At 41.0% G+C, this 14,180-nt stretch overlaps 2 protein-coding genes across 4 annotated transcripts in view; one reads left to right on the top strand and one right to left on the bottom strand.

Annotated features, from left to right (window-relative positions):
- The first annotated feature begins 774 nt into the window (after positions 1–774).
- Positions 775–8,118, top strand: LOC121196885 (transcription factor Sp3-like). Of its 3 annotated transcripts, none has more exons than XM_041060058.1 (9): positions 775–922; positions 1,248–1,345; positions 1,966–2,196; positions 2,284–2,886; positions 3,724–3,936; positions 4,071–4,275; positions 4,416–4,605; positions 5,159–5,355; positions 5,975–8,118. In XM_041060058.1, exons 1-9 carry the CDS (start codon positions 916–918, stop codon positions 6,223–6,225), a joined length of 1,995 nt encoding a protein of 664 aa, XP_040915992.1. In that variant the 5' UTR covers positions 775–915; the 3' UTR covers positions 6,226–8,118. The 3 variants fall into 3 exon arrangements, with proteins under 3 accessions (XP_040915992.1, XP_040915993.1, XP_040915994.1); XM_041060059.1 differs by having other exon boundaries at positions 790–962; XM_041060060.1 differs by lacking the exon at positions 1,248–1,345 and having other exon boundaries at positions 795–922.
- Positions 8,119–8,522: 404 nt separating this feature from the next.
- uggt1 (UDP-glucose glycoprotein glucosyltransferase 1) overlaps positions 8,523–14,180 on the bottom strand; it is a 51,818-nt gene continuing 46,160 nt past the window's right edge. Inside the window, exons 37-40 of the mRNA XM_041060056.1 lie at positions 12,273–12,387; positions 10,557–10,673; positions 9,967–10,111; positions 8,523–9,852 (exon numbers count right to left, since the gene is read on the bottom strand). Of these exons, the coding sequence (XP_040915990.1) occupies positions 9,833–9,852; positions 9,967–10,111; positions 10,557–10,673; positions 12,273–12,387 (397 nt within the window). The 3' untranslated portion in view covers positions 8,523–9,832. The remainder of the gene's footprint in view (positions 9,853–9,966; positions 10,112–10,556; positions 10,674–12,272; positions 12,388–14,180) is intronic.

Raw genomic sequence — 14,180 nt, 5'->3', positions numbered from 1 at the left:
TGTTCGTAGGACTGTAGCTGTTCAAACTCTGGACTATTTTGAACAAACTTTATTTGTTGATTAAAGGATGTAATACTGATCAAAATAACAACACAGTAAGTGAACAATTGAATGCAGACTTTTTAATTTTACATACATTAATATAATTAACCTCCATATTAGAAGGAGGTAAATTATATTGTTGATTTTTGTGAGATACTCATACTATTATTCTATAAATAACTAACATTTAAACATAAGAGTGGTATATTTACTAAAGCGTTAGATGTTTTATCGTTTGTGAATATAATAAATTCGGATAAAATGAGTGCTGGTAACTGAAATAAACTTTTGTGGTGAGTTATAAGTTAGCTCAGGGATGTAATAATTTTTGATTGTAACGTAATGGAGACCAGCTGACGAACATAAAGTACTCAAAAGTTTAAAAACTTAATTGTTATGGCGACAAGAACCCCCACTGTGTACAAACAACAGCGAAGGAGTGAGACAAATAACTTTATTTTCCACTAAGGGATAAAATAACGTGTTTAATTTCGACACAAACACCGCGCTTTTCCGAGAAACTTTTCTCAAGAATCCCAACAACTGCATTCCTTCTCTCGTCTCTCTGAACAACAAACAGGAAACACACGTCCTATGAAAAGAATGATTGACATGCCGCGTAGCCACTGACGTCTTGCCGTTTATCACGCTCAGCCAATTGCCTCAGAGAAGAAGGGCGGGACGTCCTGTAATGTGATGCAAATTGGACGGTCAAGCGTGTTAGTCCCACCTTTTTGTGTTTCCCGCACCGTCAATCAAAATAGAAAAAAATCGACCCGAATTCACCGATCAACACTAGCCCGCCTTTGATAAAACAATCATGTTCGGAGTTTAGTTGATCAGATAATCCTCCCGCTTACTACCATTCACGCTATGACTGGTACGTAAACATTTAGCGCATCGAAGCGTGCAACTAATCGGTGAGTTTGTGCAGAAAACAGCGAAACAAGCTGCGTCTTTTTATCTTTTGCTCTGCTGCTAACTAGCTAGATATGGTTAGCTAACTGAGCTAGCAGGCTAGCCACGGAGTTGACAAAGTAAACAGTCAATCTGGGCCGAAATCGCCCCAGACTCTCCGCTGCAAAGTTGAATTTCGCAGTCAGCTCCTTTTGGACTTGAGAGTGGGGATGCTTTGCGAGCTTTTCTGGCAAGCAGGAGTTGAAGATTACAGAGTTTTGCTGAGTTTCCCCCTCTCTCCCTGCTAGCGCCAGAGCAGCCTCTGAAACAAGGAGAAATGGCGTCCGCGGACGTGGACAGCAGTCAAAGCGAGTTTCTGCAACCCGGCGGCGCAGCGGAAACACAGGTATCCGACATTTTCTAGCTCGTCTTTCTCGCTCGCTTTCGATTGCTGGTTGTGTTTTTGAGAGCATGAAGTTCACACGTTTTAAAATTTTGATGGCATGGGGTGAAAGCCGTATACTTCCTGTGTTCCCCTCAATAACGGCCACCCACTTTACCCCTGTAAAACCCGCCCATAGTGGGTAGGACACTGAAGTCAGTCACTTGGGTCGGCTCGCTGGAAGATAGCCGGTGTACCTTGGGCTTGGTGGATGCAGGGGGTGTGCTAATGTGGCTGGGATAGCGTCCATAATCAAAACAGTAGCGTTCAATTGTGTTGTAATAGCCACCCATCCCCCACACCCTGCTCTCGACTATTTCTGAGCCCGTTATCTTCACTGTTCGTGTTGGTGGCTGCATGTAGCTTGTGCCTGTGTTACCGTCCATCCTACGTGATCCTCCACTGCCTATGATTTACTCTCTCTTTGATGTAACAGCACAGGCTCTGCATCCATAAGAGATTTTCAGACAATAGCAGGGCTGGCTCCCTTTCCTTGTGATCTAATCTGAAGCTGAGATGACCCACTGTCGTGTTGTGGAATTATGATCTGTTCTTGTTAATCAGAGTGCCAATTTTACTCCCAGACAACAGATATGTCGGCCATTCAGCTGACGGGTTCAGACCGATGGGAGGTGTTAACTCCTGTCTCAACTGGGAAGGAAGACCAGGGAGTTGTTCACATTCCAAACTCTGGGATCGTCACGTCCAACGGGCAGTATGTGCTTCCTATTGGGAGTCTTCCCAGCCAGCCCATTTATGTTACAGCATCTGGGAATGAGGCTGCAGCCAATGGAGTGTCAGGCATTCAGTATCAGGTAAAAGGAGACAGAAACAAGTTTAAGATGCTGCAGGTCTGCTGTTCTGGTGGTAATGTTGCTCAAAATTGTCACTTCTTTGCCCAGGTCATCCCCCAAATCCAAAATGCAGATGGGACACTTGCAGGATTCCCAACACAAGGATTGGATGATGGCACAGGGCAGATCCAGCTCCTCCAAGATGGAAGCCAGGGCAGCATCGGGATCAGTTGTGGTACGACAGCGACCACAGACCTGCTGACGCAGGCAGGGCAAGTACAGTCAATCCAAGGTGTCCCGCTGGCTGGGGGGACAGCATACACCAGCACAGTACCTGTAGGAATCCCCAGCAACATAACATTCGTCCCCATAAATAGTGTGGATCTGGAGTCACTAGGGCTCACAGGTGCGCAGACGGTCCCCATTGCAACTGGGGTGACACCCGAGGGCCAGCTGATAATGAGCGGCCAGACGCTGGAGAGTCAAGGTCAGGACGCTGGTGGCAAACAGTCACTGGTGACTGTGAGCGATGCCAACCAAGAGCTCTACGTGCCAACCACCACTACCACTTCCTCTTCCAACTCCTCCCAACTCCCGGAGACCATTGATGGCACTGGGGTTCTGACCCAAGCAACCGCTGTGTCTGCAGGCGTGTCTGACCCTTCCTCCTCTGAGAACTTCAACTCCCACAACCACCTGCAACAAATCCAGGTGGGTGCTTGCCTTTAACACCATGTCATGTTGTAATTTTGTAGTTTTTTTCTTGGATAATTTCACCACCTTCATGTGCTTTAGTTGTTAAAAGAAAAAAGGTATTAAAAAACATGATAATATCCCTCAAAGTAAATATTGTTTTGTTTTTAAAACTCAGGCATCATATCAATACTGGTATCTAAAAATATCAAATGATAGCCAGCCCTAGTGATGATGGGTCTTGATTACACATTAAAGATGGATGGGAAACACCACTTTAAGGTCACAATAGAGCACAACAGTTTCATGTAATGTGTAATTACAGTGAATTTCAACACTGGGAATTACACTTGTTGGACCGTTCACTGTTTCTGATGTGTATCCCAAATTTCCAGGATTTATTGGATCATCCCACTTTGGTACATTTGCTTTGTAGATGGATGGTTTGTTTGTTTTCTTGCAAATGTTCATTTATTATAACAACAACAACAATAGCAACAATTTCAAGTGCAGACTTTTTGAATGGTGCATTCATGTGCAGTCATACAGACTGGGGGAAAAAATCAGCTTGTGAAAGCAGTGGTGTTGTCAAACCAGCTGTCACGGTTTTAGATCCTCAAAATTTAACCAAAGATAAGTTCAGAGCCTGTTGGACATGTTGCAGTTTAATTTTACTATTAAGGCTGACACATCACTGTACTATGAAAACCAGTACCAGATAGATAGATAGATAGATAGATAGATATACTTTATTGATCCTCTAAGAGAAGGACTTTCTACACAGAAACATGACACGAATGCTGCTGTCTCAGTCTTTGTGTGTAATTTATTTTTGCTGTTTTCTTTATCCTGCAGGTGTCATCCTCTAACGCCACCACTATCTCGCAGCCCATCCTGCAGCTGTCTGGGGACAGTCAGGCCCAGGTAGCGCAGGTGGCTCCAGGTCAGGACCTGAATGCAGCAGCAGGTCAGACTCTACAGAGTGTGCAGCTGGTCAACCCAGGGACCTTCCTCATACAGGCCCAAACTGTCACCGCTACAGGACAGATCCAGTGGCAAACCTTCCAGGTAAGCTATACGAAGGGTTTCGTGGTGGCAAACTGGCCTACAGAAGCTCCCAGTGGGTATTATTTAAGTGTTATGTTGTTTTTTTGCCATGAATTATCTCAAATTGCAACAATATGTCTGATCTCTCTCACTAGGTTCAGGGTGTCCAGTCACTCCAGGGGCTCCAGTTGCCCCAGGGGCAAGGTCAGGCCCAGCAGTTGACCTTAGCCCCAGTTCAGACCCTCCCTCTGGGCCAGGCAGGCCAGGTCAGCCTACCCAACCTCCAGACTGTCACAGTCAACTCTGTAACACAAGCGGGAGTTCAGTACACACAGGGAGAGGATACAAACAGTCCAGCTGGTACGGGGGACACTTGCACACACTGAACATCCGCACTTATAATTCTTCATTTTTATGTGCACATTTTAAATCACTTGTCATTAATCACTGAAGGACATCCTAAATCTGTACCGTGTCTGCCTCTTTCTGCCCCGTTTCAGGTATACAGATAAAAGAGGAGCCAGACTCTGAGGAATGGCAGCTGAGCGGTGACTCCACGCTGAACCCCAGCGACCTGAACAACCTGCGTGTTCAGATGGGAGACGAGGAAATGGAGACGCCGAGCGGGGAGGGCAAGAGGCTCCGCAGAGTAGCCTGCACCTGCCCCAACTGCAAAGAGTCTGGAGGAAGGTGGGAAATAAAGCACACACAGATACACACAGTTTTACCGAACATCATAATTACAGTAATGTGAAATTAAATTACTACCGTATAATGCAGACATCTTTCTGTGATAGGACTGTTACAACCAGACGTTGTTCATTGCAGTGGCTGTTCTAAACACTTTATGTCTCTAAGCTTCAAATTAGCATGTCTTTGATCTTTCTTTTATAGTGTCGCAACTTGTGGTTAACTTGAAATGACCCATTGCAACCAGTTTACACTCCTGTGTTTATGTTGTTGAACTGGTTTTAAATCCTGTTCACCAGGCAAATAAAAATTAACATTTCCATGCAAATCTGTATTTGAATGAAAAAACATTCATGCAAATACAAAATGCAAATGGTTTGCATCATCCTTTATCATCCTGGGGATGTAAGATTTTTTTTCTATCATTTGGCGTTTTTTTTTTTCATTCCTTTGTGTTTGCTTTTTAGTTTCATTTTTCTACGTGATCCACAACTTAATTCATCTACAGTATTTGTATTTTGGACTCATTCCATATTTTCCCTGTGTGTCACAGAGGCTCAGGCATGGGGAAGAAGAAGCAACACATCTGCCACATCGCCGGCTGCGGGAAGGTTTACGGGAAGACGTCTCATCTCCGAGCTCACCTGCGCTGGCACAGCGGGGAAAGACCCTTCGTCTGCAACTGGATGTTCTGCGGGAAGAGGTTCACCAGGAGCGACGAGCTGCAGAGACACAGGAGGACACACACAGGTGAGACAAAGCTTGTCACTTCCTAACACCGCTGTTTTATTTTAAAGTACTTGCTGCTTTTATTTCCAATTATTTTATTATGAAAATTTGAAAAGTAAGCTTGGAGCTAGGTTTTGCTGGTAAACGTGGAACATGCACTCTTCTTGGAAGACTGATGAGTTTGTACGTCCTTGTCTGTCTGTCCGTCCCATTTTTCATCGCGATATTTAAAAAAAATGCCTTGAGGGAATTTCATTGCATCTGTCATCATCTGTCCTTTTCGTCCATTTTATTAAATTCCTTCAATGTCTTCAGTACTTTTATTTTATGAGTCTGGACAGACATGGATGTAAACTTAGATTTGACAGGTGCTAGTTCTTGTTAGCAGTTAAAAACGTAACAGATACCAAAATGTTTTTGTGTTCCTCGTAGATGTTTGTCTGAAGCCGTTCAAGTCATTGTTTTTGATTATACAATGTTCAGTGAGCTTTTGGGAAAGTTAACAAATTTACAAACTCCACTTTGTAGAGTTTCAGTCAATGTGATATTATGTTAAAAATATTAATCGTTTCACATAATGTCTTTATGCATGGAGTGGAGTGCTAACTGGTGAAATGTTTTTGTTGCACTGATCTTGCAGGAGAGAAGAAGTTTGTGTGCACGGAGTGCTCCAAGAGGTTCATGCGGAGCGATCACCTGGCCAAGCACATAAAGACTCACCAGAATAAAAAAGGCGGGGTTCCCTCCTCCACGTCTCCGCCCACCACCGACGCCGTCATCACCGCCGACGGAACCACGCTCATCCTGCAGACCGCCACCCACGACCTCGTAACCAATCAGGAGATCCCTTTGCAGCTGGTCACCGTCGCGCCCGGTGAGGTCATGGAATGAGGGGGTGAATGGGGTGAGGTGGCTTTTTGAGAACTGGCCTATCACAGGGACCTCTTGGGCTCTTCTCCTCCCCCCTCTTACCTTTTTTTGTTTTGTTTTTTTTTTACATATGAATATATACGTAAATATATATGACAAATATATATATTTTAAGTAAGAGTTATCATGACTTTATGTTTGTTTTTTGCAGTCTTTTTATAGGCGGGCAAAAAAAAAACATTAAAATGTGGTTGCTATGTACACGCGTAAACACACTCACATTCTCACACTCACACACGCACACACACCCAAGAAAACACACATTAACACTCAAAAAAAAAAACCCAACATGAATACTCAACACAATGAAATGCCTTATTTTGTATCATACTCTTGTATAAAATGCTGGAGGTGCATGTGTTTTTTAAGCTTTGCAGATGATGTAACTGTAACGGAGACAAATGTGTTTGTGAAATGGAGAAGATAATGACGAGGAGGAGTTTCTGGTAGAGAGAAAACGAAGTAGTGAACCTCTCTGGGATTAATTTGAGTTCTTGTCTCTGGAGAGTTCTGACAAAACTGAGCGCTCTGTTTGAAGCAGCGCAACATCCATGCTGAGCTGTTGCACCGCTGCTGCTCTTTTTTTTTTTAAGGCATTGTGTGACATTTTGGGAAATATGCTTTTTCGCTTTCTTACTGAGAAGTTGGATGAGAAAAGTGATACCACTCTCATGTTTGTACAGTAAAAATTAAGCTACCACCAGCGGCTGGTTAGCTTAGCTTAGCTTAGTATAAAGCCCAGCTCTGTTCAAAGATTGATGTTTTTCCACCTTGGTTTTTGTACTTCTTAAACAAACAAGATGCAGCGTGTTAATTAGAGGGGGCTGTATAGGTGCTGGTAGGAGCCAGTCCAACTGTTTTCCCCGTTTCTCATTTAATTCTCAGCAAGAAGTCGAATCAGCGTTTTCCCTTGGAATGTGGAGTTTTTCCTTTGCTGCAGCTGTCGCCCAATCATTGACAGCCCGCAGGACGGTGACGCTGATGTCAGGCCATGCTGTTTCAAACAGAGTGGGAGGTTCAGGCAGTCAGAGAAGGACGACAGTGCCACTGTTTACTGATCTGAAGTTGTTTGCCCACCCCGAGGGGTGGCAAAAAATAGATGCAAGCCGCTCTGAAAAAGAGCAACTTCTTCCAGCATCCGGTCAGTCTGAACAGAATGTCTCATCTGTCCTCACGAGCACACCGTCCGCTGTGCTTGTCTCTATTTTTCTTTCCTTTTGCATATTTTTGTTGTAAATTTGCATCGTATTTCGTTTTTTCCGTGTCCCTTCTCTGGTCCGGGTGTCGTCTAAGTCAAAGCCACATGATGGTGATCATAGGTTTTCAAAGCGTAGAGCGGTTACCTCTGAATTCCCGCAAGGCTTTTTTTTTTTCGTTGTCATTGTCAGCCGCACATGGCTGCAGGAGGAGAGCGTGCGCCGATGTTGCCATGTGACAAAAACTGAGAATCGGATGCAACAAATCAGCGAGCCCCCGAGGGCGTTTTTGTCATCGAACATTCCAGTTGGACACCAGATGATGTGGGATTAGTTTTGCAATAACTGCTCTGTTGATAATTCTGGCCAGATGTCACTCAAGTCAAAAGGAAAACAATCATGCCATTGTTTGTTGTTTTTGTTTTTTTATTTTAATTAATGTAATCCCTTCCTCCCTTTGTCCTTGCGTTTGTAGCATTCATTTACATGTATATTACCTTCTTTTCACATTGTTTATAGAAGCCATTACTTAGTTAACTGAATTTGTTGTATCAAAACCTTATTTTAAGTGATTTTTTTAAAGAATTGGTGTAAAAATTGAATGTTACCTTTTGTAAAACATTTTTTCAAATGGATCACAATAAAAGTCTGAAATGTTCCAGTGACAGGGTTTGTGTGGTTTGAGGGAGGGGTCGATATCTTACACACAGGGGAACAACCACATTGACCCATTATGTAAGTATATCAACCATTTAATTCATTATTTCTGTCACTGTTGGAGCTGTTCTAGTGTTATTAACTATTCTGATATACATATTTTTTTATGTATATTACCTTTACCTAACTGTACCATTTACCCATTTTCTTCCTTTTGTGCTTGTTTGCTAACTAGTTTTTTTGCAAACCTTGAATTGCAACACATGGTGTTCAGGTGTAAACATCTAATTTGGGTAAATGTAAGTAACTTAGTCTCCCCCCCCAAAATTAATTACACCTTTCCTCCCTGAGTAGTACCCCTGGTCTGTAGACAGTTGAACAAATGTAAACACGAAACAGTGAAAATACATTGGGCCACTTTATTTATTGGGGGCTTTTATTTAACAAAAATATCTGACAGTCAAAACATGATGAAAATGACAAATCCATGGATGTTACAGAGAAACAGAAAATGCAATATTTTTCAGCCGAGCTCTAATATCATGGTTGCTCTTCCCTTACAGTACCGTAAAGTCAACCGGATCACAAACTCTCCCCTTTCTCCTGTTTCACACTTTGTACTGCAGCCTGCACAAGCTTCAAACGTTCTTCCCTGAGAGTCACGGTGACATTTAATATTCCACAAGAAACTGGTGAGTCAATCAAGCCTGCTGATTTTGTCCTGAATTTTCATGCCAAATACCAGATGATGAGTGTAAACCTCATTAACAGCATCTCTACTCATTTCTGAATTACATTCACATTCCCTTAACTTGTTGCGAAGTTTAGATTGGGAACCAAAAGTCACTTGAAAAGAAATATGACAAGCTGATCCACCACTGTACAGTATAATGTATATTTTATACGTAGCTGTGACATTAATTTCCCAGACTCACTCACTGCTTTTTTAAAAAATATCTCAGGTGGGGCAGAGTAGATATGATATTGTTTTTTACATAATTCTGCTGCTTTAAGGTAAAGTGTACTGATAAACTCTAAACAGAATTCACTACTCTGAATGTCAGTTTAATTATTTTCCTATTATTTTTGCATTAATTTGTTGATTAAAAAAAAAAATCATCATATTGACTTCAAACATTTGGCCCAGTTAAGATTCTGAAAATCCCCAAATTATCCATGATTTTCCAGACCTTCATATAAGCGCTTGTTTATAAGTATACCTGTACTATTCATCTATTCCAGAGGAATGCCTAACAGCTTTAAATGAATGTTTTATCCCAGTGAGTGAGCAGAAATCTTTCCCATCCCAGATGTTTGGTTTGTCAGGGGCCCAAGTAAACCAGAAGCAAGATTTCCTGGAGCCCACCTCCCTTTGTGCTTTGACCACAGCCAGAACCAGAATCAGTGCAAACTTACACACTGACATCTATTACAAGGGAAAGAAAAACTACACTGAAAAGAAACATTTAATTCATAATTTGCTTCACAAAATACATTCTCACCGCTTGCACACACGCATACAGAAAAGCCTCTTAAACCCGACCAGAAAAACTCCCCATCACACATTATAAAAAGAACAGAACAGAACATCATTTTTACCATCTAGCACTGTTTGTGGTCAGCAGTCCCCGAGGCATGAGAGGAGCTTCTCTTCATGAAGCAGACTCTTTAAACAGAGTCCAGTTCACTTCCTCATCACTGCCACTGCAGGATCCTCACAACTCCGTGTGAACATCTGATAGAGAGACGAGCTTGATTAATGCGCTTGCCACATTAACTTTGTTTTCCTAATTTCTCCTTAAGTATAAATTAAACCTGTGTATGTGTGTGTGTCTGTTGTGTTAGGTACCTGTGCCCTGCTGATCTGTTCTGTGGTTCGCTCCCTCGTGGACTCTGGTCTGCAGGCGTTTAATCTCTTGGTCGTAATCAGTCCACTCGGCCACGATCCTCACTGCAGCCTGCAGCTTGGGCTCCTTGGTCATGGGGTTGTTGCACTGAAATCAGGGAAAATGAGGTGAACCTTTATAGTCTGTAACTTGAGTGAACATTACAGGTTTCAGGGCTTTAGTTAAGGGGGTGCAAATAATCTTCCTCTGTTCTTTTTCTTTCCTGCTTGTTTTTTTTTTTTTTTAAGATTATCTTCACAATTTACCCAAACCTTAAGCCTTAATAAGCGTAGGGAAATGTTTTTTTTTTTTATTTCAGGGTTTGTTGTTTTTAAATGTGAGTCCCTCAATTTATCCAATAAGAAACCCATTACTCTACAGTAATTTAATTATTTAGCCACAGATGGCCTGTCTCCCTCTGGTGGCTGTTAAGAGGCATCTCACTTGCAACAAATCTGGTGTTGTAAAAAACTTTGTTTTTTGAGTATTTTTTCCTGATACTGTCCCTGACAACAACACACACACACACACACACAAAGCAAACTTTTGTTACCAGATCTATTGTCTTAGCGCTTTTCTTGGAGCTGTCATCACACCAGGTCTCACACCACAGCCACTCCTGAGGCAGGGACTTGATGGGCACCTGGTGGATCATGTTGTTCGGCAGATCCTGAAAAACAACGAACAGTGAGACCCCTGTAAGATACGGTAGGGATGGGGCCGATCCGATCCAGTATCAGAACCGATACGATACTGGATCGGATCGGCCCTGATACCAACATATTTCACGGATGGGAAATTTCCGATCCAACCTGCGGAGATTTCCGATCCATGGACCATGTCTGTGTATTAATATCTGCTGAAATGACTCCACAGGTGATTCCCTGCCAGCTGCTCTGCTAACTGGCTGCGAAATGTGGAATGGATTTCCTGAACAGCGGCGTGTCTCAATAAGACACGGAGACACACTCCCGTTCAGGAAGTCCGTTCCCCAGTTTGAAGCCAGCTAGCAAGCGAGCATTGAGCAGAACAGTGGCTAACCAACTTTTCAGTCTAGCCACAGTATAGCCACCACTGACGTTAGAACCTGAGTGTGTGGGCCAGTACTTCCGGTGATCTAACAGCGACAGCGGAAGACAGCGAGAGCGACAGAAAACAGCGATCGAGTTACATTAACAGAGAGATTATTTTATTTACATAGCTCTAGCTATGCAGCTAACATTTAGGTCAGTTGTCCTGTAGATGTTTTAGAAGGCCCGATAGCGATAGGTTATGCTTTCTCTGCTCCGGATTGAATCGTTTCTTCTGTTCGAGAAAAGTTAGCGCTTTTTTCAGGGTGCCGTATTTTTTTTTTTTTTGTTCGTATGCACCTCAACTAAAAAGCGTCAAACGTTGAAAACAGCGGATAATCTCTCTGTTAATGTAACTCGGTCGCTGTTAGATCACCGGAAGTTTTGACCGGAAGTGCTGGCCCACAGTTCGAACGTCAGCGGTCGCCATATAGTGCAAGGAGCGATTAGCTCGATGCTAACATAATATGGAGAATCCCATTGACGGGATAGCGCATTAGCATCGGTCGCACTATCAACTTTTACACTCAAACGATAAACCAAAGCAGGACACCATAACAGGTAAGTCATACAGGTAATTCACACACCAATAATATATTACTCACAGACTTATGTCCCTTCTAGGTACAGCTGGAAGAAGATGAACCGCGAGTGAGCTTCCGCACCTCGGGATGTTTGCGATTTGAAAAACCTTTGTTTCTGCTACAAGAGCCAGTATACTTAATATGATCAGATAAAATAGCCCTTTTTATTTCTATTTTATTTGGAGAGGGGTAGTCTAAAAGAAGGTTACCTTTATGATTATATCTTGAATTTAATAAATATTGACTGTTAACAGAATTTCTGAGATTTTCTGACTTTCTTTTCTGACCTTATACTTACCTTAAGACAGAAATATTAACAGGTTTTATAATAGCCTCTTTCATTTTAGACACGTCATTTCAAAGCTGTAGATGCATTAATGTCAGATCTTGCTTTTTCAAACCATTAAAATTACGACAAAGGTTAAGTGGTAATATGCATACAAGCATGGGAACTTCCCTCTCTGCATCGTCACAGTCTGCTGCCTTTATGTGCTTTACAGTCAGGTTTGTTTGTGCAAGGACATTAGAGAGTTCTGGCTTAGTCTTCTTCAGATCTACAGTGCACTTTAACATGTAAAATGTGGACAGCTGGTTAAAAGACGGACAGTCACAGACCTGGTCCAGGTTGGAAAGGCTGTTGGGATCTTGGCTGAGTCCCTGGTACTGTCCTCTGAGCCGATCTCCTGCTGCTATTTTCCTGAACTTCTTCAGGTCGACCACATACAGGGCGCTGCACAGGATAAATGATGGTAACACATGAAACATGCATGAAAGCAGGGGCGGGCTGGGGTTGAAATTCAGCCCTTACTTTAGCCTTACTATACTATGACATTTTTATGACATTTTGAGGTCTTACTAAAATATGATTTTTTTTGGCCGATTTTGACGCCTTACTATAACGTTTTTTTATGACATTTTGAGGTGAAAAAAAATGTTGACTTTTTTTGTCCGAACAAAACGCCATACTATACTATGACGTTTTTTATGACATTTTGAGGTCAAAATTTTTTTTGACTTTTTTCGCCCGATTTTGACGCCTTACTATACTATGACGTTTTTTATGACATTTTGAGGTAAAAAAAAATTGACTTTTTTTGTCCGAACAAAACGCCATACTATACTATGACGTTTTTTATGACATTTTGAGGTCAAAAAAAAAATTGACTTTTTTTGCCCGAAAAAAACGCCATACTATACTATGACGTTTTTTATGACATTTTGAGGTCAAAAATTTTTTTGACTTTTTTTGTCCGATTTTGACGCCTTACTATACTATGACGTTTTTTATGACATTTTGAGGTCAAAAAAAATTTTGACTTTTTTTGTCCGAAAAAAACGCCATACTATACTATGACGTTTTTTATGACATTTTGAGGTCAAAAAAATTTTTGACTTTTGTCCGAAAAAAACGCCATACTATACTATGACGTTTTTTATGACTTTTTGAGGTCAAAAAATGTTTTGACTTTTTTTGTCCGAAAAAAACGCCATACTATACTATGACGTTTTTTATGACTTTTTGAGGTCAAAAATTTTTTTGACTTTTTTCGGCCAATTTTGAAGCCTTACTATACTATGAGGTTTTTTATGACATTTTGAGGTCAAAAAAATTTTTGACTTTTGTCCGAAAAAAACGCCATACTATACTATGACGTTTTTTATGACATTTTGAGGTAAAAAAATTTTTTGACTTTTTTTGTCTGATTTTGACGCCATACTATACTATGACGTTTTTTATGACATTTTGAGGTCAAAAAATTTTTTGACTTTTTTTGTCCGATTTTGACGCCTTACTATACTATGACGTTTTTAATGACATTTTGAGGTCAAAAAAAATTTGACTTTTTTTGTCCGATTTTGACGCCTTACTATACTATGACGTTTTTTATGACTTTTTGAGGTCAAAAAATGTTTTGACTTTTTTTGTCCGAAAAAAACGCCATACTATACTATGACGTTTTTTATGACATTTTGAGGTAAAAATTTTTTTTGACTTTTTTTGTCCGAAAAAAACGCCATACTATACTATGACGTTTTTTATGACATTTTGAGGTGAAAAATTTTTTTGACTTTTTTTGCCCAAAAAAAACGCCATACTATACTATGACGTTTTTTATGACATTTTGAGGTCAAAAAAATTTTTGACTTTTTTTGTCCGATTTTGACGCCTTACTATACTATGACGTTTTTTATGACTTTTTGAGGTCAAAAAATGTTTTGACTTTTTTTGTCCGAAAAAAACGCCATACTATACTATGACGTTTTTTATGACATTTTGAGGTCAAAAATTTTTTTGACTTTTTTTGTCCGAAAAAAACGCCTTACTATACTATGACGTTTTTTATGACATTTTGAGGTCCAAAAAATTTTTGAATTTTTTTGTCCGATTTTGACGCCTTACTATACTATGACGTTTTTTATAACATTTTGAGGTGAAAAATTTTTTTGACTTTTTTTGTCCGAAAAAAACGCCATACTATACTATGATGTTTTTTATGACATTTTGAGGTCAAAAAAAATTTG

Source organism: Toxotes jaculatrix, chromosome 17, assembly GCF_017976425.1.
Source record: "Toxotes jaculatrix isolate fToxJac2 chromosome 17, fToxJac2.pri, whole genome shotgun sequence".
In the NCBI taxonomy this organism is placed as follows: domain Eukaryota; kingdom Metazoa; phylum Chordata; class Actinopteri; family Toxotidae; genus Toxotes; species Toxotes jaculatrix.
The sequence above is the reverse complement of the archived record's forward strand: the minus strand, read 5'-3'. Positions and strand labels throughout refer to the sequence as shown.